The sequence below is a fragment of the Colletotrichum navitas genome (assembly GCF_030913465.1).
Source record: "Colletotrichum navitas strain CBS 125086 chromosome Unknown LY79scaffold_53, whole genome shotgun sequence".
Taxonomy (NCBI): domain Eukaryota; kingdom Fungi; phylum Ascomycota; class Sordariomycetes; order Glomerellales; family Glomerellaceae; genus Colletotrichum; species Colletotrichum navitas.
Window position 1 is genome coordinate 64,158 of NW_026850599.1, and position 22,524 is coordinate 86,681.

A 22,524-nucleotide genomic window follows, 5' to 3' on the forward strand; every position below is an offset into this window, starting at 1 on the left:
CACTTGAGATGCCATCACCGTCTCGGGGTTCGCCTTCACCCTCGTTGCCGAGATGTGATTCACCTCAGGCAATAGACGGGCGGTATTGTGTAGCGAGAAACGCCTGGTATGCCGCCAGCCTCATGGAAGTGTTAAAACGAACCAGGAGTATTGGAGGGCCATGGGACTTCCACTGCGTTATGGAAAGAAGTGCTATGAGTGGTGTCTTGACTACAAGCAGATGACTAGACGCTGCACTACTTCAAAGGGGTCAAGAGATTAGCTTAAGGAGGAGATAATGGCTTAATATCTGGATTGGGACAGAGCTAAACAGGAACGGGTTGATGAGCTTGTCGTCATAGAAGAAGGAGAGGAACCTCTTCTGAACAACAGGAGAGGCATAGGAGACATATGGAAACGAGTCAAGAGAGATAATGCTGAACAAGAGGCGTTGTATGCTGAGGGTTGGCCCGGAGATTGCATTGTAGTCAAATCATGAAATCAAAGACAGCTTAAACCTAATTCAGGCCTCCAATTGGTCAAAGACCTGTGTAGCAGGTTTGCTTAGTTATTTTCACGGTTACCCGTTACCTGTGAGCCTATTGGGAGCCCTACCGCAGTCGCCATCCAATTCTTCTGGTACATGATCGGCAAAGGCATTCAGAACGGGTATGTGTGCGCAGGAGAGCCCTTCATCTTCCTCCATCAGCGTGTTATGGCAGTGCCAAGGACCTCAATAAACGTTGTCTGCCTAATTGGTCATGCTGGCAGATTGGTTCACTGTGTAACCATCCTTACGTGTTCACTTTTGAAACGTTACCCGGAAGATAGGGTAGCCAGGACGCATTAACTTGTGAGGTGTATCAACTTTCAAAATCTTTTCTACTGCAAATCTGCTTGTTGAAACCAAGAATGCTCCAGTGCCTCGCGTGCAGTAATCCTTCTTGCTGGATCCAAATTCGTCATCTTGCTAATCAAATCCCTGAGCTCCGCATCCACATAATGCCACATCGCAAACGGCTTCCTCGGCCTGTCTGCATCAAAATCAGCTGCGAGGTCGATAAGTCGCTGGAAAAACGGATTGTCCTCGCCGATATGCTGAAGTAGACCCTTGAAGCCGGTCTCGTCTCCAAAGTACGATATATGTCTTCGGAGTATGTGCCGCCAGGCGTCCTTACTGCTTAGCTCGTCATCGCTGACACGAAAGACCATGTCATTGAGCATTACGTAGATGGTTAGCACCCCAAAGGAAAAGACGTCAGATGGTGTGTTCTGCCGGGCTCGGGCCCAAGACTCCGGGCTTCGCCACAATTGGTTCCCACAAAGACAGCCTTTCAGATTCTTGCCGGGAGGAAGAACTACGGCATCCTCTAAATCGGAAATCTGAACACTGTAGATCTTAATGTCGTCCCTTGTAGAGTCTTCGTAGTCGATAAGAATGTTGTTAGGCTTGATGTCTAAGTTTGTCAGATTCAGTAACTTTACTGTCAGTCACCCTAGATAACTAACCAGTGTGAATGATTCCTTTTTCATGAAGCACAACAAGCCCATTGAGAGCGTTTTTGAGGATAGACTTTCTTGTTGCTTTTGAAAGAGCCTTCTGGCTTATTTGCAAGAGGTGGCCAGCGAGAAAAGGGTAGACGAGTAGCTCGAACGCAGGAATAGTGTCGATTGGTGTCCGCAGGCTGGGGCATGGAGCTAAAGAGCTTTGTAAATCTTGCTGGTATTCAAACTCGCCCGGTATCATGTTTTTGAGGACGAAATTTTCCGCGCCGGCACTTAATGCAAAGTTTAGCTATTTGCGCTATCCAAAGTTTATTATTTGAATATACGCACCTTGCTTTGTAAACACAGAGTAGCGGGTCTCGTTGCTCAGAAAGAATCTCTCGGATGCCATATCTCTTACCTGAGCGGCCTTGAAGCACTGACCCGACTGGGAAAGGCTCGGTCTTCGACAATGACACGATGTGGCGGCTTGGATGGTGGCAAAGTCGGACGCTTGATGGAAGTTCAACTTTACTGTGACAGGACCGTCGAGGCGAAAGCAATCTTTGCAAGTTGATTGCTGTCTTTGACGCCATCTGAGTGATGAAGTTATCCTACGCGAGGTCGTTTTTGAGGTCGCAAAGTATGTGGCCTGCACTTCGGAGGCTGTGCTCTTTGTGATGCTGAGGAATGAAGTGATAAGAGGGGAGAAGTCCGCAGGTTTCAGCAGCGCGGAAACATGCGCACGGACATCAGGCGCGCGCTTATCTGGGGCAGAGGGTTATTTATAGTTATTAAGTATATATACACACTAATCTCTAGCTAGTAGTTCTTCCTCTACCCTAGTTAACACAGCCTTCCTACCAGCCGTTGCAGATCTAACAGGAGGAGGAGCTCGGCTGCAATAGTGATGTGAAGTGACGTAGTGCAAAGGTGAAGCGTAACAGCAGAGCAATGAAGCAAGGCACGCAATGACAAGGAGCTGAACAAATAGCAAAGGCAATAATAGCAGTAGGTATGTAGATATCTTTATAGTCGACCCCCTCTTGGGGAAAGGTCTAGTAGGATGGTTATATACCCAATAGGCACGTGTATTTTCACATGCTTGTGGGTGCATCTTACTATCTATGCTATCTACTACCCAGGGTCTACCCTACTGACTGTGTGACCTTTGACACTAGTGCACAATAATCACAGACTATACATGTATAAAATGAATTAGGATACCCAAGGCTTACATCACCTCCAGTATCACACGGTGAACGCTGTCTGAAACTATGTGAGAACTAAAGCACCACCCGCTGTGGCCAGCCAACGCACTGCGTCTCATGATTCCAGAGGCTAATACAAGCTGCCCCTATAACTCATCTTCTTGAACAGAATCAGCCGCAGCATTCAGCGACCCCTTGTACGCATTATCCGGATCATTTCCAACACAGTGAACGCACCAGAATGGTTCCCCGAGTGGTCCGCCTTCTGGCCCCAGTACCTCACCGTTCGGTTAATATGCATCACCTACAAGCTCTCGGAGAGAGAGCTGTTCAGTCCAAGCCTATACACCGTGTCGTCTGACTGTTGCGTCATCTAGATGCGCGCATTTCACAGCATGAGCGCGGAGCAAAAGCCCGGCGAGATGGCTGTGTTACCTGGCTACGGGCTCCACAGATTGCCCATCAACGACGTGTAGAAGTAGTGGAGGCCGCAGCGATACTCCCCACTCTCGCTCTCTCACTCGATAGCTCTACTCCCGCTGGATCCGGCGACATCGGGTCAGGATGCTTGAAGGACTTGACGCGATGTTCAGCACGTCCATGTTCGAGGCGGACTCTGTACCCATGGTCTGCTGCAAGACAAAGACGGAGTTCTGAGAGCTGGTGGCCGCGTCGGAGGGCGGGTGCGGCGCGTTGAGCGGGTTCGTGACGGCGAGTAGAAACTTGTCGGCGGGCATGGACATCGCTGTCTGTTCAACACTTTTTTACTTGATAACTAAACCAAAATAGCAGAAACACTAATCAAGTCATTCCATACGCAGGTCTACATGTATGCAATGCCTTCTTGCCACGGTCGCTTCTGTGGCCACCTGCAGAGTCCGTACTGTATTTCCCAGTTAAATCCGAGCGACATGGGTTCCCAGTAGTTGAGTATATCCTCACAGCTCACATACATCCATTTCTTTTCCTCCTCGCTGTCTCCGTCATCGTCGCTACCGTTTTCTTCTTCAAACTCATCAGCCGCATCATCCCACTCATCCTCTGAAGATGGATATTCGAGACTACCATCGATAGCTTTAATGAAAACGGTTGGCGTCTCTTCAGCCCCCATAGAAGTTGCGTCTTCTTTATCTTGAAGTGACTGTAGACACTCGGCATCCACGTATAACGGATAGGTAAAGAGGACGTGGTCACGATCATTAACGTGGGGAAGATCGCGTTGAAGATCGGCCTCGCTAGGAAGGGTGGAAACCCATGAGGTAAACCTATCCCTTACTTCTAGAATTGAAGCACCTTCCAAATCCGGCCCCTCAATGATATTCAAGCGAAAGATTGCTTGTAATGTTTGGCGATCAGCTTCTGACTGATAGGAGAAAGTATCGTTGATTTGGTGGTTGAGATTTGAAACATATCGGTCCCAGAGAGGTTGATTGTCATAAGTTGTACGGTAGAGGTTAAACCCCCAGCGATAAAAGCTCTCTGGTTGAAGCGTCTTTAAGTGGTCTCTGGCTTCCTTAAATGAATTTGAAACGTAAGGATCCGGTGATAGGTCTTCCATGGTGTGCAACGTAGTGAAAAGTGTGATGAAGAAGAAAATGCGGTAGATGTTGCTAGTAGTGTGACACATTTGGATAACCACTTGAGGGCAAACAGACCTCTTATTCATAGGCCTTGTGGTTTCTAAATTGGCAACATTTGTTAGTGGAACGAAGTGGCAATCCTCAAGCACCAATTCTCAAAGAACCTAATCAAAAACCCTCGCCATACACTCTCCACCAAAGTCACCCTTAGTTAAACTTTTACCTTACACCGGTTGGTCTAAGGTTGAAGCACCCTGAGATTCGCCGACCACCGAAACACAAGACTGAAAATCGTGGTTCCCTTAGCAGAGTTTTTTTCTCTGACGGGGTAACGTCTGACCAGAGGATGGGCCGCAACCTTGAGGCATTGTCGATGGGCTGTGGTTCGACGTACCAATGATAGCTTCATTGAAACCAACAATAGTCACAACAGGCAAACTGAATATGAAAATCCGTAAAGCAAAAAGTCTGCCTTTTTACTTTAGGCAATCACGTTAACAGAGTAAACCTTGAGCGGCAATGGCTTGGTGGGAACACCAAAGACCCACCTAGAGCCTCACGGTACTCAAAGTCAAACTGCGGGTGTAGTCGCATAGGTTTACAGCCCACACATATATCGAAAGTTACGGTCACAAGGTACTTCGATCCAAGCTCTAATCACAAAAAAAGCCCTCAGGGTGTTCTTAGTTGTTTTTTGCGTCCATGGATGAGAGGCAGAAAGTTTACTAGTTCATCTCAGTGACCTGACCCATATCTGAACTCTCAATGACTTTACACCTCCCTGAGAGCCAATCAAGAACGGTATGGCGCGATTGAGGAAGTGAAAATCGTACAGCAGATGTTCACAATCGCGATATAAGGCCCTACGCCTCATAAGCAGTATTATTATAACACACTCTGAATGGCGGTAAGATATGTCTCAACTGAACACCTGAGGAAGTCACATAATGCGTTGGTTTTAATGCACGATCTAGCAAAGCCGCAAGAAAGCTTGAACCACCAAAATCTTAGTTCGAACACAGTAAGAAGCCAAGCGCCAAAGTTTATGTATAAATCTCATCCAGGTGCGCAGCAAACCTAAAGATTCATTGAACCAGCGATATATGAAAGGCAAAGCATCATGTGCCGTTAATCATATTACAGCTTAAGCATTTGAAGCCCACTCGCCACAATTACTAGCTAGACCTGAACCATGGAACTATCAACAAGCCGATCAGGGTTCCTCTCCAAACAGTTATAGAGCCCCGAGCGATGTTGCCCAGAATCAAACCAATTTCTTCTACCTTACCATCTATCCCACCAAGAACCTCAAACGGGATCCTTCCTTGTCAATATGCGCAGGTTTGACCTTCTTGTTTGCATCGGGGGCGTGATTTGGGGCCCTGCCTTGGTCTCTTCACTTGACAACCAACACAACGGACTCGACGTCAACAACCTTCTTGACTGTTACCGCGATCAGGAGTGCAAAGACCTTCACCAACAACATTGCAAGCCAGGTTATACCTATGTTGGTTGGACCAAAGATAATTGCGACGGGGTGAGTACAGAGATCAATTGCGCAACAATATTCAAGTTGGACATTACCAGATCTTGAGCTAACAGTCTCTAAAGGGTAGCTTTGGGAAAAGAATTTGTTGCAATAGTGATACTGTTGAGCGGTTCGGAGTTGACGCTCAGGGTAACAAGAAGAAATGCATATGGCGCGGTGCCGGTCGAAATTGCAACGGCGCTGGTTCTGAAGGCGAGGTTGTCTTATTCAAGTCCGGTAACGGCGGAGGTCCAACCGAGTCCGACCAAAGCCAATGTTCTACAGGCTATAAGTATTTCACTTGTCCATTACCGGAGTGGGACGGGCTTACGTCTGGATGTCGATGGACAGGCTGGTATGTTATGGTTCTCATGCTCACTGCTGATATCTAAGGACGGTAAAAATGAGCTAACAGCAACTATAGCGAGGGTTCCTGTAACGCTGATGAGACTGAAATGGCTTACTCCAATGACATATACAACAGATGTCCGCACCAGGCCTTCTCTTGGGGAGTGCGATATTGTTGTAAAGATGGTAAAAGACCATTGTCGAATTGTCACTGGGTTGGACAAGGACACTGTGACGACAATATATGCAACCCGAATGAAGTCACTGCGGCACGGAATTCAGTTGGCGATGGCTATGGTTGCAGATGTGAGTATTCGAAGAAGGTTTATGGGAGAGAATTGAACTAATACAACTGCTAGTCGGTCGCGAGAAGTCTCTTTGCTGTACTCCAGAAATGGGGACGCTTGAGTTTAATACCTGTTCTGCAAGCCTCTGCGACTACGACAAAGGCCTTTGCGATCTTGATCCTTGGGCCGACGGGCCGGATAATGACGATGACTTCAGCAAACAAGCCTCTCGGCCCTCTATGAACGCTAGCGGAGTGATAATTCGACCTAGAGGATACCCAGGTTCTAGCTTCCTTTTCGACGGTATCGATGGGAACCAGGTGCTTAGTAGAGCTTTCACGTAAGAGAGCGTTTTGTGTCCATTGTTTTGCTACTGCTCACCAAAGGTCTACCAGAATTTCGGACCCAAACTGTCGCGTCACAAAGCTGAAGAAGATTGATCCCAACACCATCACCAAGCCTGAGAAACAGGCAAAATGGGCCACAGAGCATGGAGTTGAGGTGAGATACAAAGACAAGCACTAATGGAACTAGGCAGGGATAACTGACTTTACTTAGATTCAATACATTAAGAGTTTTACGAGTACGGCCGTAACAGGAAATCTCCCTTCGAAACGGAGACTGACGACAACTGGATACATTGGCAAGAAACATATGAATGAATACTTCAACAACCCAAATGGGCTCTCCACTCCGTACAGAGCCACGAATACTAGCAGAGCAACGAGGAATCCCTCGGCTGCCATGTTTGAAGCCATTGGCTCTTACACAAATCGGCGAAGCCTTTTCCTCGTTACACGTTCACTCAACTCTGTAAAGCGCAGGGTGTTCGAAGGCATCGACCCTCTAAGTAAAGATAGATTGCAGAAGTTTGTGGCAGAATCGATTCGTACTGGCAAAGGAGAGGAAAAGTTCCTCCTATTCATCCGTGAGGTAAGTAATTTAAGTTGCTATGTTTTATTGTATCATATTAACCTGAGAAAAACAGACGATTGGAACCTTTCAGTACATACATGACCCAGAAGTCTTGCCGCGAATCCAAGAAACTCGTCGGCGGTTAAGAGAGACAAGCGTCGAAATTTCAACCCAAATTCCAATGTTGATATTTTTCGACGAAATCTGGGATGAATTCGATCCAGACTGGTGGAATACTATGACTGACACTGCCAGGGGCTGGGTGACCAAGTCTATTGCTTATATTGAGCGTGAGTATAGGGCTGCTGCTGCGTCGCCAGCTCCTCCGAGTAACTGGGGAGCTGTTCAACGGGCCATCTATACTCTTAATAGAGACATGGTATATATTAAAACCTTGCCGAGAATATAATGAAGCCGGTTTGTACATTATAAATAGAACCTTGCCGAGAATATAATGAAGCCGGTTTGTACATTATAAATAGATATAGCCTTTGATAGACTTAATTCTAGGTTTATTTTAAGGTTTTAAGTGTTAAGCCTAAAGACACCCAAGGTTTTGATCATCTCCAGTATCTCTGGGTTACTGGCTACATATCGGCCTCCGCCTCCTCACGATGAAGGCGCCCTGGTGGGCTGGTGCAAGCCGCGGGCATTCAGCCGGACGTAGAACCGCCTCGTAGCCGTGACACGGTAGTTACTTTGTGTTGTCGATGGCGTAAAGCATTGCTTTATAGTAAGACCACGGTACTTCATTTCACATGGGTCAGTCTTCTCCTTCCGTCGTCATCTTTGTGCCAAAGACACTTGTGTGGAAACTTACGGTGGTATGTTGAACCGTAGACGGCCCGAACGAGCGCAGACGGGTTTTTAAAGTTGACAACCGGCGGTGGCCCCCCCCCAATCTCGCTTTTGATAGGCTCCGGAAGCTGGTTTCCAAATATCTTCCGACCGTTGTCGATATGGCAGAACTCCAGCTCTGTTGGTCTTAAGCTCGTCGGCGGAACCTGCGGCACCAGGTCCTGGCTGTTCACGACCCTCCAGGATTGCCCCTCCGACTCGGAGACAACATTGTTGTTGTGAGTTGCCCACGACTGGCCTCCGACGCGAGGAGCACCGAACGTGTACTCGTCTCCCATAACCATCTGCACGCCCGGTATCCCACGATCTTGCAGTTGCTGGGTGTAATAGAAGGACGAGTACGAGCCCCCAAGTGAGTGACCCGTGACATGAGCCCTGACAGCGCTGCCGGGCGCTTTAGCCATTTTCATCACACAATCTCCGAGCGCCCCCGTGATAAAGTCGTAGGCAGTCTCTTCGATGCTCTCGAACCTGTCGAAAAGAGCAGTGAAGACGCCGAGAGACACGCGCGTGCCGCCGAGGTATCTCCCGGAATCCGTGAGCTGATAGTTGTAGTCCACTTCGATGTCGCGCAGGTTCAGGGGATTGGTGCCCTTGAACGCCACTCCGACAAAAGGCTTGTCTTTCTGGGTGTCGGTCGAGAAGAAGGCACCGCAGTAAGGGCCGTCCCAAGCAACGTTTCCGTCGGGAGCGGAATGTAGCAGGTCACAGAGGACGACGAAGTCCATGCCCCACGATTGTGCGAGTTCCCGGATGGGGCTGTACGCAGCATAGTACTGGCTAATACAAGCTTGAAGGTCGTCATTCTTCAATGGCCCCTTGGCCTTCAAGTCGGAGTAGTTCTTCCAGGCTTTTCGGAGCTTGCTGTAATCTCGTAGGTACATGGCCATGCTCTCCATGAAAGGGAAGAAAGCCCGTGGCCAAGAGATGGCAGCTTTCCCACCGAAAGCCTGGTTGGCAATGGACGCGTCGATGCTGTTTTTGTTCTGAACGCTCCATTTTTTTCAGGAGGTTGAACACAACGTCACACCTCTCTGGGATAGAGATGAGTTCGGGGTCCTGTAACGGTGCCTCTGGAAGTTCGTGTAGAGCCAGCCTCTCAAGATTGACGTATGCGAGGTCACGGTGAAGCTGAGTCAAAGGAGAAGAATTAAATGCCATTTTGTGGAAGTATTTTTCTCTAATAACTGGGTCGTTCTGGATGGGTATCAACAATGTACGATCCGGCTCTGACTGTCCAAGAGCAACGGGCTATAATAGAGCCTATATATGGTCGTGCTTCACCACAAGCAAACCAGCTGCAAATTTATTAGCCACGGTTTAGCTTTATTACAGGTAGTAATGCGGGTTTTTTTTTCTAGGGTGGAGTTCTAGGTGGAATACTTTTGTCTCACACGCTCTTGGCTAGTATGTCTATCTTGCGATTCAGCTCTGTATCCTGGTATGCGACTAGACATGAACACATCCAGCAGCAGAAAAGTGCTCTACAAGAAAAACTGTTTTCGTCTCAAATTGGCTCGAGATAATTGCACTTGTAGCTCTGCGAGACATCCTTATCTCTAGGCTCCCGCCATGGCCTGATTTTACGAACATAAGCAATCACCCCAAGTCCAGCTCAGCAAGCCACAGATACACACCACTTCTCGATCCTCACTATGTGTATCTTCTGAAGTGCTGTCACGCTTACAAACAACAAAATACCTCTGGCTATTTGCGACGTGCTCAGCTCTTGGCATACTGTTCAGCTCTATACGATCATGCTAGTTTCTAGTTGTCTTTGTGAAAATGCCCTTTTCGCTCCATTTGATCTAGGCCGCGGATTGTGTGGATCAGGGTTGAAGCGGAACAAGACGGAATTGATTACGACAATCCAGTCTACTTGTTTCTGTACTACATAAGAAAGCCTGTAGAGATTGTCAAAGAGGCAAGCCTGGCCTAATAACATGGGCGATGCGCAGGGTCGTAGGGATATAAAGTCTCAATTGTATTAAATCTTTTCTCTAATCCCCAGTCCTCTCTTCCCATAGAGTAGCTGTCGTGCTAGAAGAAAAGCAATGCCACCCGCTACAACAACTGACATGTACAGGCATGCTAATGCGCGCGTGCCAAAGTTTTGTAGCATCTCTCCTCCCAATGGACTAGCAATCAACAACGAGAAACTGACAAAGAAGTACATTGTCCCTGCTCACAAATTAGCGATTCACGAAACTCATCAACGCTAGTAGGGCAACAAACCAAAATATCTTCCATAATCTTCACTCTCGCATGTCTTGCCCATGCAGACTGGAGTTAATGAAATAAATGATCCACTGCCGAAGCCCCAGAGCGCGGAGAATGCATATAGCGCGCCCAACGAGCTAGAACCAAACGGGACTAATATGGCTCCAGTAAAGATCGCAGTAACCAAAATCATGGCGAGCAGGATATTGAAGTGGCCAAAGTGATCACCAGCTAATCCCGGCAAAAGGCGACCTGCCGTGGACATGGCGTTGGCGACGGCAACCAAGCCAAAGCCAGTATCGGAAGGAAAGTTGGCGGCAGTCGCATAGGTCGGGAGAAGAGAAAAGACGCCGAATGCCGCAAACTCAAGGGCAAAAAGCCCGATGGTTACAAACGTGAAGGTGCCGCTTGTGAGAGCCATGAAATTCAGCGCCACTCTCTTGCGGCGTCGGTTTTCGGAAGCGGCTTCGACGACGGGCATCGACTGCTGAAGACAAGCAGCTCCTGCAACCATCACAGCCGCCAGTAGAAAAGCTAGACTTCTCATGGCCCAAGCCCATCCAAGACTTGGCAGAAGGCTCCGAAGCGTCAATGGCAGCACAACCCCGCCGAGACTTGAGCCGCAGAGGGCGATACCCATGGCAAGGCCACGTCGACGTACAAACCATTTGCCAACTATTCCGACCCCGACCATGGAGAGTATTGCAGCTCCCGTCCCACCCCAGACTCCAAGTACCAGCATGAAGTGCCAGTATACACGGCATTCTGCCAGCACAAAGAACGTGGGAATATAGATGATGCATCCAATTGGACCCAGAACTCGAGGCCCATAAGCGTCAAACATTGGCCCGATTTGGATGCCTAAAAACATGGCCAGCGACGTAAAAGTCCCTGCTATCCAACCAACGTCTCGTGAAGAGTAAGACGACAATTGATTCAACTCGAGATGAGATTGGATGGTACCAATAGATTGCATAAGACCTGGACAAAGACATTCAGACATTTATTTTGCCTGGAACTGCATCGTATGATAGGACGTACCGTAGCTAGGAAAGAGGAAGAGAAAAGCACCAACAACGGTTATCCATGCCTTGGCACTTGTTTCTCCGGTCTCGGCCAAGGGCAACGGCCTCGATGGTTCCAAGTCTGCATTCAGGGTGAGTAGCTCAGTGTCATTTCCACGACCAAAGCCACTCTGGCCTACTGGAAGAACCTGGATCGAAGCAATGCTCCTAGAACGGGACATCTTTGGTTGGGAAGGGCGCATTTAGTATGATGAAGGAGAGAAACATTTCTTGTTCTGGGGAAGACTACGCACGGTATTTGACTCATAACGCCGCGGACGCTCAGCACCGGATTGGGAATAGCGTCCGACCCTGCTTATCATATCGCAACGTTCCTACATGTCAGACCAACGCAATGCATCGACTAGGACCTGGCTCCCCCTCACCAACCCCCTCGCCGTACACATTAGTACCGACGTGGTAGCTTCGGAATTAAGTAACTCGCTTCTTCGGTAGTCAGGTGATGATGATTTGGACTTAGCTGTCTCCTTCTCTGGCTACGTTCCATCTATGATGACTCCCGGCTAGTTAGTCGTAAGAATACATAGTCTGCGTCCTAAATCGCTGATACTCGGCGGACGTCATTGGCGGAAACTTGGCCTTTTTCTCCTCCGTGACAAAAACATCCATAGGGCTTACATCCTGTCCTCGAGCCGCCTTGAAGAAAAATGCTGTCGAGTAACGGTCAGGAAGAAGCCCAGCTTCTCCGCTGCTGTTGACGTCTTGATCGAAGGTCGAGGGCAGTACTACACAATGCACACCTGCAGGTAATTCACCATTTGTCCAGCGCTCGAGTGTATCGCTGACGTTAAGAATCATGATATTGCCTGGCTCAGGCTCAACGGGCAGAAAGTCTGGCTCATCGTCGTTCTTCCCGTCAGCTTGTAGATTTGGATGATTTTGGCATTTGGCTCGGTTCTCGATCTCCAAGCCGCCCACACCATCCTGGAAGAGAGGTGTGATGAGACCAAAGTCTGTGTGAGGCCAAATCCGTGCCGCCTTGCCCTGCGTGATGAGTGATGCCGGGACAGGGGGGTAGTGAGCTAGACGCAGATCACTTGCATCAGGCTTGATGCAGTTAGTAAAGGCGCCTTTGGGAAGAGAAAAGCCTGTCTCCAAGATAGCCATGATCCTTACAGCAAAGGTGTATATGACAGTGTAGTATGATTCAACAAATGGCTGAAATCCGGGCAGTGACGAATTTGGCCAGCGAGTCGGGAAGAGAATATCGGTAACATCACCAACATCGAAATGTTCCTAGAAGCCAAGATGTTCATATGCGGCTCATATAACAGGGGATAGCCATACCTTGACGTCTGCGCGCTCCACGCCCTTGGCACCTTGTAAATATCCCGTCGACTCGTCGCCGTACTTGGACCATCCCCGCTGGGGGGTGTTTCGGCTAGGCGGATGGTGCGCCTCTTGTTTATCTTCGGGCGTAAGGGAGAAGAATTCGCGCATCTGGGTTGTTATTTATCAGTCACGTGTAGGAACAAGTCGAAGCGTGATGTGTGGACCTACCCAGCGAAAGAGGTCTTGAATCATGTTATCGGGGATTCCGTGGTTTCTTAATTTGACGAACCCGGTTCGCTTGAAACTGTCAATCAGTTGGGCTGCAAATTCGGCCTCATGTCCATCATTATGAAACTGGAAGTGGCTGCAATCAAGAGTAGGCACATGCATAGGGTGGCTTGAAGGCTTCATATTGAAGTATCAAATGTGGGACGGAGAAAAATTGATAAAAAGCTGCCGCGTTGAAGTTGAACGAAGTGCTCTGGTATCAGTGGGTGTAAGACAGTATTGAGGACGGTTCACCGCGGACATTATATATCTGGACCTTGAGACTTATGAGAAACTCAGTAATTGCATTGCATGGTCGTAAAGGTATATTTTTCTATCCCTTTGAGTGCTCCAGGACAGCAGACTTGTCGCGGACAGGAATATCGACCAATAACCGTGAGTAGAGTCAATGGCTATGCAGAAATTAAGCATCTCTCAGTACACACTAGGTACTGTCATAGCTACCTACCTATTAGGGCTAAAGGGCCGTAAATGTATATAGGGGCTGAGTTGAAAGCTGTGGAACGAATACAACCTTGCTGCCTTCGGACACCACATGAAAGCAGGCCCGGAAACATCTCGGATCCAATAAGTCAAATGTTACAACCCAACAGACAACAGGCAGCTAGAGCGCCACCAGGCCCTGGAAGCGCAGGCAGCACAACGTCTTGTAGATTAACAGAAGGATAACTCCCGTGCTTTGACTTAGGCCTTCAAGAATCCCTCTTCTAGTGGAAACCAATAGGTTCTATCCTGGCGGTATATTTTTAATGTAAGTCAAAGCACCCACTTATGGCCCCCCCACCCATATGGCCCACCCCAAAAATGCCGCCCAGCCACCGACTTTCTAGATAACCTCTAACTTCAAACTATCACAACATTTTCTATTCTTCATCAAATCACTTTATTTTTTTAGGATATACTCTTTAATATACTATGACCTAATATACTAAAGATAAGATCTAAGGGGCACTTGCTAATATTAAAAACGGTGTATCTTCTTAGGTTACCTCTAGGCAATAGGGTATACTATAATTAACACTTTAGTATTATATAAATAGTTATTAACAGAGGTTAATTACCTTTAAGGATCTCTAGTAACTATTAACTACCTAGAAGGCTAGGCTAGCTACTTAGGTAACTAGCTAGGCTAACCTTAGGCTACTACTAACCTATTAATAACTAAAGGACTTTACCTATTATATCCTCTATACTATAGGGGATACTTAACCTCTAGGTAAAAGGTAGGTAGATAGCTTTATTTAAAGGAACTTATCTATTAAGGTCTAGAGAAGTTAATTTATTAATTTAAGGTATATTAATAAGGCATTTACTAAGGTTATTAGGGACTAGTTTAAATATCTTACTATACTTTATATTTAGGCTATTAAACTAGCTAATAGATATAATATAGATAAGACTAGTATTCTTAAAGGTAAAAGTAATAATAGGTTAATACTAGGTAAAGCTAAAATAAAGGTAGTAAAGAAAAAGTAGCCTAGATTATATACCTAGGTATCTATTATTAAGTATATATTTACTAAGGGTATTCTTATTTATCCCTTAGTTATATATAAGGATAAAATAGTCTAGTAGTAGTAGTTCCCTCTAGATTTTACCTTATATAATAAATAAAAGTTTATAGTAATAAAAAATAAATAAACTACTAATAATACTACTATTAAATAGCTATAAAAGGTCTTTTTTTCTTAGACTAAGCCTTTTTAGCCTAATTAGGCTAAACTACTTATCTTAGATAAGTATAAAAGCTATATAATAATAGATTTTATATAGTTATACTATATTAATAATATTTATCTTTTATTCTTACTACTATATACCTCTTATGTCCTTTAGCTACTTAACTAGTTAGTCTTTAGTCCTATAAAGGTAGCCTATTATAAGGAGCTTAAGTATTTTAGTTAGTAAAATAATTTAACTATTATTAGTAAAAGGAACTTTATTAGCTATTATTAAAAGGCTTACTAGGCTAGTCTAACTATAGGTAATATTAAGAGTAGCTAGAAATACACTAGGTTATAGCCTATTAGTGTTATAAAGCTACTAATAAATAGGCTACTAGTTTAAAAGGCAATATTATTAATACTAACACTATTAACACTACTTAAAGCAGCTACTAAAGATACCTATAAGGGCTAAGATACCTAGGATATAGATATATAAGCATCTAGTATAAAGTAGTCTACGCTAAGGAAAATAAAGGACCTTAAGGACTAACTATAGCTTTTTAGCTAACTAGACTAGCTAGAACAAAATATTACTATATAACGCTAGCTCTTTAGAAAGGTTAAAAAAGGCTTCTAAGAATAGTCCTATATACTAGCTGCTGCCTAGCAAAAAATAGGCCTTCTAGAAGCCTAGGTTACTAATAGTAAACCTAGGAAATAGAAGGCTATTTATATAGATGCTAACATAAAGTTTATAATAATTAAAGAGGTGTAGTAAGCCTAGATAGAGGTAGGCAAGGTTAAAAGTAATATAGATAAATCTAGCGCATTAGAATTACCTAGTGAGGCCAAAAGCTGCATTATTATGGCATCACAAGGTTGTTAATAGTTAATTAAATAAAGTAGTGGTGTTGTGATAGCATCGTTCTTAAGGTGGGCCATATGGGTGGGGGGGCCATAAGTGGGTGCTTTGACTTACCTTTACCTCCGATGTCCTGGCAATAGCATTATGGTTAGGCTTTATCGGTATTCTTCAAACAGCAACAGCAGATCATGATTGGCGATGCTACGCAGTAGGCAACAATGACCTTTGGGTTTGAGCCGGGAATGCCGTCAACTGTCTTGCTGCTGGTGATCACAGGAGCCGCCACAGATCATCATGCGCTATTCTTGGAATAGATCAAGTACCCAAGACGCCCAGCGCATGATCTCCTACACCCAGCGCTATATGATACTGCATCTATCTTGTTCTTATGTAACCTCTGGCGGGGACCAGAACAGAGCGAGAGAATCACGCAAAGGACCTTGTGAAACTCGAAAAGCTAATCACACCTGCAAGGAGAGTAACATTCTCTACTGTAATAAGTGTGTGACGGGGGAAGCGATGTAGCCCGACGGAAGGTCAAAAGGTCCTACACTCGATGAGGGGCTGCAGGTTTAATGTAGTTGGTTCCTTCGACACCGAGATAGTTGTGGTGATCACATGGAGGCTCATCCACTGATCGTATATGCGCATGTAGGCAATACTGTGACTGCAAGGTGTCATTGCCAAGGCGGTTGATGGACCATTTGGTTTGTTCAAGTATGCGCGGAAGTTCCCCGAACGCCTTTGTCAGGTCAGCATAGCCGATGACACCGGCGACAATGCCTTTGCATCCGAGAGACCATGTTTCTTGGCTGGCTGGCTCTGCGAGAGGACTAGAATGTCAAATTGATGATGTTGTGATGAGGTAGGTGTGTGCAGATGGCCAAAAAGAAAAAAAGGGGAGAAAAAAAAAGAACATTCAAAGGTCAAGAAAGGCCAGATCTGCATGCGCTCGCGCAACTTCTGGCGTGTTGAACTTGATAAGGCTTGGAGCCATGCCTTCAGGGTAAGAGTCTCGCCATGAGAATTGACATAGAACGTTGACACAGTGCAGGTGATGGAACACCTCTACTCTAGCCACGTATCCGGGATTGTATGTATCGTTATTGACCTGCACCAAGCCTTGCTCGATGCTTCGATTGAGAAATGAGATGGTGTGGGGAGGAACAACAGCAGACGGCACTGGGGCCTAATATAAGCTCAGTATTCCACGTGAGTTGATACAGTGACCGGCCTTCTACGAGAGCTTTCCATTTCGATTCCATCTCCCTTGTAGGGGAACCTGTGAAGGGAGAGTTTTTTGTCGCAAAGATGCCGATCCAGTCGCGCTCCTCGTATTCTGTAGCTTCCATCAGAGGGGCTCAAGATCAACCGACGGTCGGTATGTTTTCAATGGTGTATCAAAAATCCCATACGATGATAATAGGACCGCCTTACCACACTTACACCAGATGCTCAGTTGTGCGACGCAAGCTTTGTCTGATGGCTCCCGTGTAAGAGCATTCATCGTCATCGTGGTTCCGGTGAGGAACATTGAGAAGCACACTATGCTCCAAATAAGGTTGGACTAATTACTCGCGAGGCGACTCTTCCCGCTCTATGTGACGACCTCATCAAGCTCGGATGATGTTATGAGTCATTTTCCTCCCGCATTCGGGAGTAGCCGCTCATGATCTTCATGGGTGGTGACTGGGAAGGGTGTGAACACGCTAGGATTGGGGGCTCAGAAAAGTAAAAACTTCAAAGAACCCAGAGGTCGATGAAAGGTTCTATGTGTGGTGTAGATTTTGCTGCTGCTGGAAAACAGTTTGGCGAACAAGGGATCGAACAGACATGTATGAGTCCTGCAATCTCAAGATTTTTGTGGGCATGGCAAAGACCCTGAACACCACATCTTGTTGGCCCACGGGAAAGTCGGCAGGTAGGTCTCGAACCTCCCTCGAGAGACGAGCCCGCATTTCCGAATGATGGAGCACGCAATCACAGGTCCGGGTGATCAATCAGTTCCAAGGCTTTCGTCAACCCTGTTGCCTAGTAATGCTGCTTGGCATTGTCAAAATCATGGTCTGATAACATGATATCACATGCACTACGCCGCAATGGCACAGATGAAGAAAGATCATATGCTATCAATGATGACTCTGTCCAATCGGTCATCTTACACATGGATGAGTGGCAGTGATGGAGTTAAGGGAGTCTAGTTAACCTTACTCTTAGCGCAGTCACTTCGACTCAGGGGACCAATGGACGAGCATTTGGGTTCCCGGGACTGCCTCATCTCATGGCTATGTTCCAACCACCGCATCAGGCCATACCAAGAATCAATTGCGCGGGATGTATTAACGCTGGTGCGTCCGGGACCCCGTACGGATTTCGGGCCGTTGCCTTGGTTTACCCAAGGAGTGTTGCTTCGCTGGTGGTTTGGTCTTAGAGAATAGGCCTCTGCTTCCCACCTTCCCATGTAGGCTTATCAGTTCTTGTGTATCAGGGGGTTAGTCTGGGCATGCATGCGAGCTACGGTCACCTGTAACGGCGAACCGCATTAGCAAACCAATGCGAGCAAAGCAAGGGTTTGTTTGTTTTTCTTGGATTGATATGAGTCACCCACTTGTCACACGTTAAGTGAATGTTGATTGGACGGGCCTTCCTAATAGTCGACCGAAGACGTGCACGATGACTTCCCTTCCTTCGTTTTTGATTATCGATACCATATTGACCGTCTGGGATCGAGGAGGGAGGCCAATCATCGGTTCGAAAAGGGTTCAAGATGGGTGTGCCGCGCGCTTGTGGGTTCTCGGGGTTGAGCGCCCGAGAAGACTGCGAAAGGCTGCAGCCAAGCGACGTCCGGATAACAACATCGAGTTGTGGTCTTGCCGTTGCGGGATTACCGGTGGAGGTGGGCTCTGAAGTGGACGTCGCCATCCTCAGCGGACTACCCGACACAAAGCTGGTAGCTGAAGGATACTGGAAGTCGCTGAAGTATTGCGACATTGCCTATGAGAACTAGGTTGTACATACTCAGAGACCAAGCAAACACTTAATTATTTTGTGGACACCTTATCGTCATGGGGAACATTTGACGAGCCAGCTGATGTCGGTGATTTTATGCTTTCCGCTCTTCTGGAGTGTGGAGTCGTAGGACTTGTCTGGTGTGTTAATCGGGCTTAGTTCGGTTCGGCGAAGACGACAGGGCAGGCGGATGCGTGCGATCGCTCTGTGCCGCTGGCGATGTCGCTCGCAGGAGAATCGTACATTGTCGGACCTGGCGGAAAGAAAGATGCTTAGCAAGGTGCAACGGTCTACGAATGGCCTAATAGCCTACCTACTGAGGGAAACAGTAACAGCAGAAAGAGGGCTTACAGTAAAAAAGGGAGGAGAGAAGAGGAAGTTCCGAATACTCAAAGTTGACGTTGCCTTACAGTAAGAGAGGTAGGCAGGAACAGGCTAGAAGGCAATACCCGGGGGTAACTTAGTCAGCGCTGTGAGCTAAATACCTCCGTGAGGAGGGGGTGTTTAGCTTTGGCGAAGGCTGACTAACACCCCCGGGTAGGTGGTTGGTGGTTTGTCGAGGCACCAACCTTAGATAAGCAAAGCGCAGACAAGTATCCGTAATACTATCGAAAATGAACTCTTTTCCTTATCTAAGCTAGCGATCACCTGACACTCAACAGCCGAGCCTTTTGGAATCAAATCGAATCAGAAACGGACGGACAAGATGACCGTCATCCACTTCATACACAACACACAGCTGGATACGGCCCGCCGAACCAAGGCACAGTTACTCGGCTGATGAGGCATCTGTGGTCCCCGGGTTAAGCTAAATCCGAGCCCCATTGGGTGTCAACATGAACAAGCACCCGGCTACTATGTACAAGGCATCTAACCAAAGGCAGTGAACAATACAAACAAACTGTAACACCTGTACTGCAGAGGAGTCGTCAAACTGCAACAAGGCTTGTAAGAAGCTGTGTAAGGAGAACAGCACGAGGTCCGGGCTTCAGGGACGTAGTAGTATGGATGTTGTGGGCTCAAAGGCGGGATCCAAGTGGGTACCGTACCGGGGCACCGCTGGTGGGGCGACGGTGCGGCATCCTTCGGCCCCACCAAGGCATACAACGAGGCCGGTCGGCAGCAGTGGCCTTGAAAAAGAGGTGGTGACAATCTGAGAGAAGAGCAGTACGTGAACTGGATATCGACGGGACTGCATCTGCTGCCGCAATTAATGCAAATGGCAATCAAAGATTTGTCTTTAACCTTTTTTATTCCAAGTCTCCTACACCTCCCGTTCTGACCCCGCTCTGGCTGTTAGTATCACAGGCAATCGCTAAAGTGATACAATATCGTATTATCGGGTTATTCTTGATGTATCCAGTGACATGTGTGTTTGGAAGAGGTTCGAACTGGCATTCTGGATGTTAGCCCTTTCAGCATTGCCTTGCGATGTCGGCACATTGTAACACATGGATCTTACGCTGACAGGGTGTGCCCGTGAGCCTATTGGGAGGCAGCCTGAGACCCATGATTAGAAACGCAGTGGACGGCCTGCCACTCCGGTCATTTTTTGCTTACCTTTGGCTTGGGGTAGAAACCACATCCGTATGTGGGCTTGACTATCTTTCTTGGCCCCGCTAGGGCACCGGTCTAGTGATGGAGGTACTTACACCTACCATAAGAATTAAGCTAGGTTGGAGCTATCGAATATATGCATAATCCAGCCTCTTTGGCTAGGCCCCTCATGTCCATGTATTGTATCCTCTCAACTGTCAGCCGTCGTTCGCTCTGCCTGATCGGACGAGCGCAAACTTCAACCGAAATGGCCGCTCCAGCTCTTGTCATTCTACATAGTCCAGTCGGCGAATGTTAGGCCGCGGATTGTGCGGATCAGGGTTGAAGCGGAACAAGACGGAATTGATTACGACAATCCAGTCTACTTGTTTCTGTTTCAATCTTGCAAGATCCATCACCCAAACTGAAGCGATTCACTTGAGGAAGTTAGCACCAGTCTTGCAGGTACTCTTGCAGGTACTTGCTTCAAGCATCAATTCGTACTCAATGGCCGCTCTGCAACAAAGCTACCATGTCCTTTTCCTTTCTTAGCGATACAAACAAAGAGACAAATCAACCAACCATACATCGGTTCCCCCAGGGAATATTTCTTTAATTGGGTTTGGGCAAGGATTATGGAATAGTTTTAGACAAGTTAGGAATCAGAGTTGAGTGTAGTATATGAAAAGAATGTAGTCGCTCTAGACCCATAAGCGAACTAGTGCAGTTCAAGGGACATGAGAGGCAAGGAGGCCTATTGTCGCCCCAAATGATCATTCAAGTGGCTTCCGGATTTCTGTAACTGAAAGGCCCGGTTCCTATGGCCACATGAGTCAATGCAGGCTCTTGGAAATCTTGGAGTTTATTATTTCAGTTGACCTGCTCTATCCGGTGTACAATATCGTTCATCCCCGGACTAGGCTCAATGACCATGGCGGAGAGGGCATTTCCATACGCGCAACCAGAGTCCAGGCCGTATGCGTATCTAGTCCAAGGGCCCCGTGCTCCTTTATCGTGCAGTTCCGTCGGAACGTCCATCTCTTGCTGGTCTTGCAGCCCCGCCCTGGCGTCATGGCCGTACACGACAACTGTGCGCTGTGCCGGCATCTCGATCGAGTTCTGCGTCTCGTTCCAGGCATCTCTCCAAGGCTTCCCAACTTCGGCCTCGACGGGGATGGCGTCCTGTGTACGGCTTGGAGGAGCCTTCGTCGTCTCGCCACAACCCTCAGATGCCGCGGCGCTTAGCAACCCGGCGTCGACTTTCTCGTCTCTCGTAACTTGGAAAGCTGTGCGTCGACACCAGCGATCTCGAAGCCCTTTGGCCAGAGCTTCTCGAACGGCGTCCGAGTGAGTTTCACTGCTTGGGAGAACGAGGCTGCGCATGTTCATAACGGCCCACGGATCTTGTTCCTCCAGAGGAAGTGACTGCACCAGACCGCCGTGAACGACCACGACCGAACTGGCATTCCATGGTGGGCTGACAGCGCCTCTGAAGGGCCCAATGCGTAGGATCAGGGGCAAGGACGACAGCCAGGCAACTTGGGCGTCGGACAGTTGAGTCGCGGTGACAAAGTCGCTCGATACCGCGTAGGGGATATCCGGAGGCAACGGCGCGCTGCTGTTCTCGAACGGAGGTCGCCCATCGCCGCCAGGGACGCTGGAAATTCGGCCAATGCGGAGGAGTCTGTGGGCTGCCAGCACGCGGTCTTCGTTGTTGCCCCTTACTGCACTGGCACCGTGGTCCATGGCCAGCTGCACCACCCCGGGGCTGTCAGGTCCCTTGTTTATAAGATCGCCCGTGAATACGAGGTGATCACCTGAGGCTTTTTCAAAGCCGATGTTTCCCAAGAGTGTCTTCAGTTTCGAGAGGTGTCCGTGGACATCTCCGACAACGACAAGTCTCCTACGCAAAGCACACAGTTCTGCCGACGGCGAGAGGATTGGATCCAAGTCTCGGATCAGCTCCTGGACATGTTGCTGTATCAGTGCCGATTCCATTATGAGTGTGTGCTTGTTGGTCTGAAGCGATCGGGACGCGGTGTGCGGGGAGGGCTGGCTGTGAGTGAGACTGCACGACAGCGAATGGAATAGGTCTGTCTAGTCTACGCCCTTTGGTAGTCACGCCGGAAATATGGCGGATCGTTCCTCCGACACATTGCATAATGAAAGTCTTCGCAGTTGTTATTGCGCATCGTACATCAGCTCAGAGTGAAGCGCCGGCCAGAGTTCACTTGCGGCTCCATGTTACGTGTTGTGGTCATCATTGAGGTTGATTTTGGCGTGAAATGTAACTTTCGTTAGAGTGGAAAATGTTGGAAAGCTGGGGTTCCTTGGGTTAGTACGTACTGCGTCATCTGTGCGCTTTTATACTTTTTGATAGTTGTCTGGAAT

General features: G+C 47.6%; 9 protein-coding genes across 9 annotated transcripts; 2 read left to right on the top strand and 7 right to left on the bottom strand.

The window, feature by feature from the left end:
* Positions 1–861: 861 nt before the first annotated feature.
* On the bottom strand, positions 862–2,060 carry LY79DRAFT_520459 (kinase-like domain-containing protein; the record flags this gene model as incomplete). Its single annotated transcript, XM_060555241.1, has 3 exons — positions 862–1,436; positions 1,489–1,757; positions 1,816–2,060. The coding sequence occupies 3 exons, from the start codon at positions 2,058–2,060 to the stop codon at positions 862–864; spliced, it is 1,089 nt and encodes a 362-aa protein (XP_060411619.1).
* Positions 2,061–3,426: 1,366 nt separating this feature from the next.
* Positions 3,427–4,296, bottom strand: LY79DRAFT_560875 (uncharacterized protein). Its single transcript, XM_060558369.1, has one exon. It carries the CDS (start codon positions 4,231–4,233, stop codon positions 3,499–3,501), a length of 735 nt encoding a protein of 244 aa, XP_060411620.1. The 5' UTR covers positions 4,234–4,296; the 3' UTR covers positions 3,427–3,498.
* Positions 4,297–5,588: 1,292 nt separating this feature from the next.
* Positions 5,589–6,175, top strand: LY79DRAFT_520478 (uncharacterized protein; the record flags this gene model as incomplete). The annotated part of the gene is made up of 2 exons (XM_060555245.1): positions 5,589–5,792; positions 5,867–6,175. 2 exons carry the CDS (start codon positions 5,589–5,591, stop codon positions 6,173–6,175), a joined length of 513 nt encoding a protein of 170 aa, XP_060411621.1.
* On the top strand, positions 5,993–7,769 carry LY79DRAFT_560876 (uncharacterized protein). Its single transcript, XM_060558370.1, has 6 exons — positions 5,993–6,138; positions 6,208–6,437; positions 6,491–6,758; positions 6,814–6,919; positions 6,977–7,351; positions 7,407–7,769. Exons 2-6 carry the CDS (start codon positions 6,239–6,241, stop codon positions 7,740–7,742), a joined length of 1,284 nt encoding a protein of 427 aa, XP_060411622.1. The 5' UTR covers positions 5,993–6,138; positions 6,208–6,238; the 3' UTR covers positions 7,743–7,769.
* Positions 7,770–7,893: 124 nt separating this feature from the next.
* Positions 7,894–9,275, bottom strand: LY79DRAFT_297692 (uncharacterized protein). Its single transcript, XM_060552264.1, has 2 exons — positions 8,154–9,275; positions 7,894–8,080 (listed from the first exon to the last, which is right to left on the bottom strand). Exons 1-2 carry the CDS (start codon positions 9,088–9,090, stop codon positions 8,028–8,030), a joined length of 990 nt encoding a protein of 329 aa, XP_060411623.1. The 5' UTR covers positions 9,091–9,275; the 3' UTR covers positions 7,894–8,027.
* Positions 9,276–10,000: 725 nt separating this feature from the next.
* LY79DRAFT_560881 (major facilitator superfamily transporter) lies at positions 10,001–11,678 on the bottom strand (the record flags this gene model as incomplete). The annotated part of the gene is made up of 3 exons (XM_060558371.1): positions 10,001–10,372; positions 10,427–11,392; positions 11,453–11,678. The coding sequence occupies 3 exons, from the start codon at positions 11,676–11,678 to the stop codon at positions 10,179–10,181; spliced, it is 1,386 nt and encodes a 461-aa protein (XP_060411624.1). The 3' UTR covers positions 10,001–10,178.
* A 72-nt stretch (positions 11,679–11,750) lies between these two features.
* LY79DRAFT_560884 (iron/ascorbate family oxidoreductase) lies at positions 11,751–13,285 on the bottom strand. The gene is made up of 4 exons (XM_060558372.1): positions 12,997–13,285; positions 12,784–12,936; positions 12,613–12,732; positions 11,751–12,543 (listed from the first exon to the last, which is right to left on the bottom strand). Exons 1-4 carry the CDS (start codon positions 13,177–13,179, stop codon positions 12,004–12,006), a joined length of 996 nt encoding a protein of 331 aa, XP_060411625.1. The 5' UTR covers positions 13,180–13,285; the 3' UTR covers positions 11,751–12,003.
* A 4,782-nt stretch (positions 13,286–18,067) lies between these two features.
* On the bottom strand, positions 18,068–18,683 carry LY79DRAFT_297751 (uncharacterized protein). Its single transcript, XM_060552265.1, has one exon. It carries the CDS (start codon positions 18,577–18,579, stop codon positions 18,109–18,111), a length of 471 nt encoding a protein of 156 aa, XP_060411626.1. The 5' UTR covers positions 18,580–18,683; the 3' UTR covers positions 18,068–18,108.
* A 2,320-nt stretch (positions 18,684–21,003) lies between these two features.
* Positions 21,004–22,131, bottom strand: LY79DRAFT_520415 (calcineurin-like phosphoesterase; the record flags this gene model as incomplete). Its single annotated transcript, XM_060555236.1, has 1 exon — positions 21,004–22,131. The coding sequence occupies one exon, from the start codon at positions 22,129–22,131 to the stop codon at positions 21,004–21,006; it is 1,128 nt and encodes a 375-aa protein (XP_060411627.1).
* Positions 22,132–22,524: the final 393 nt, after the last annotated feature.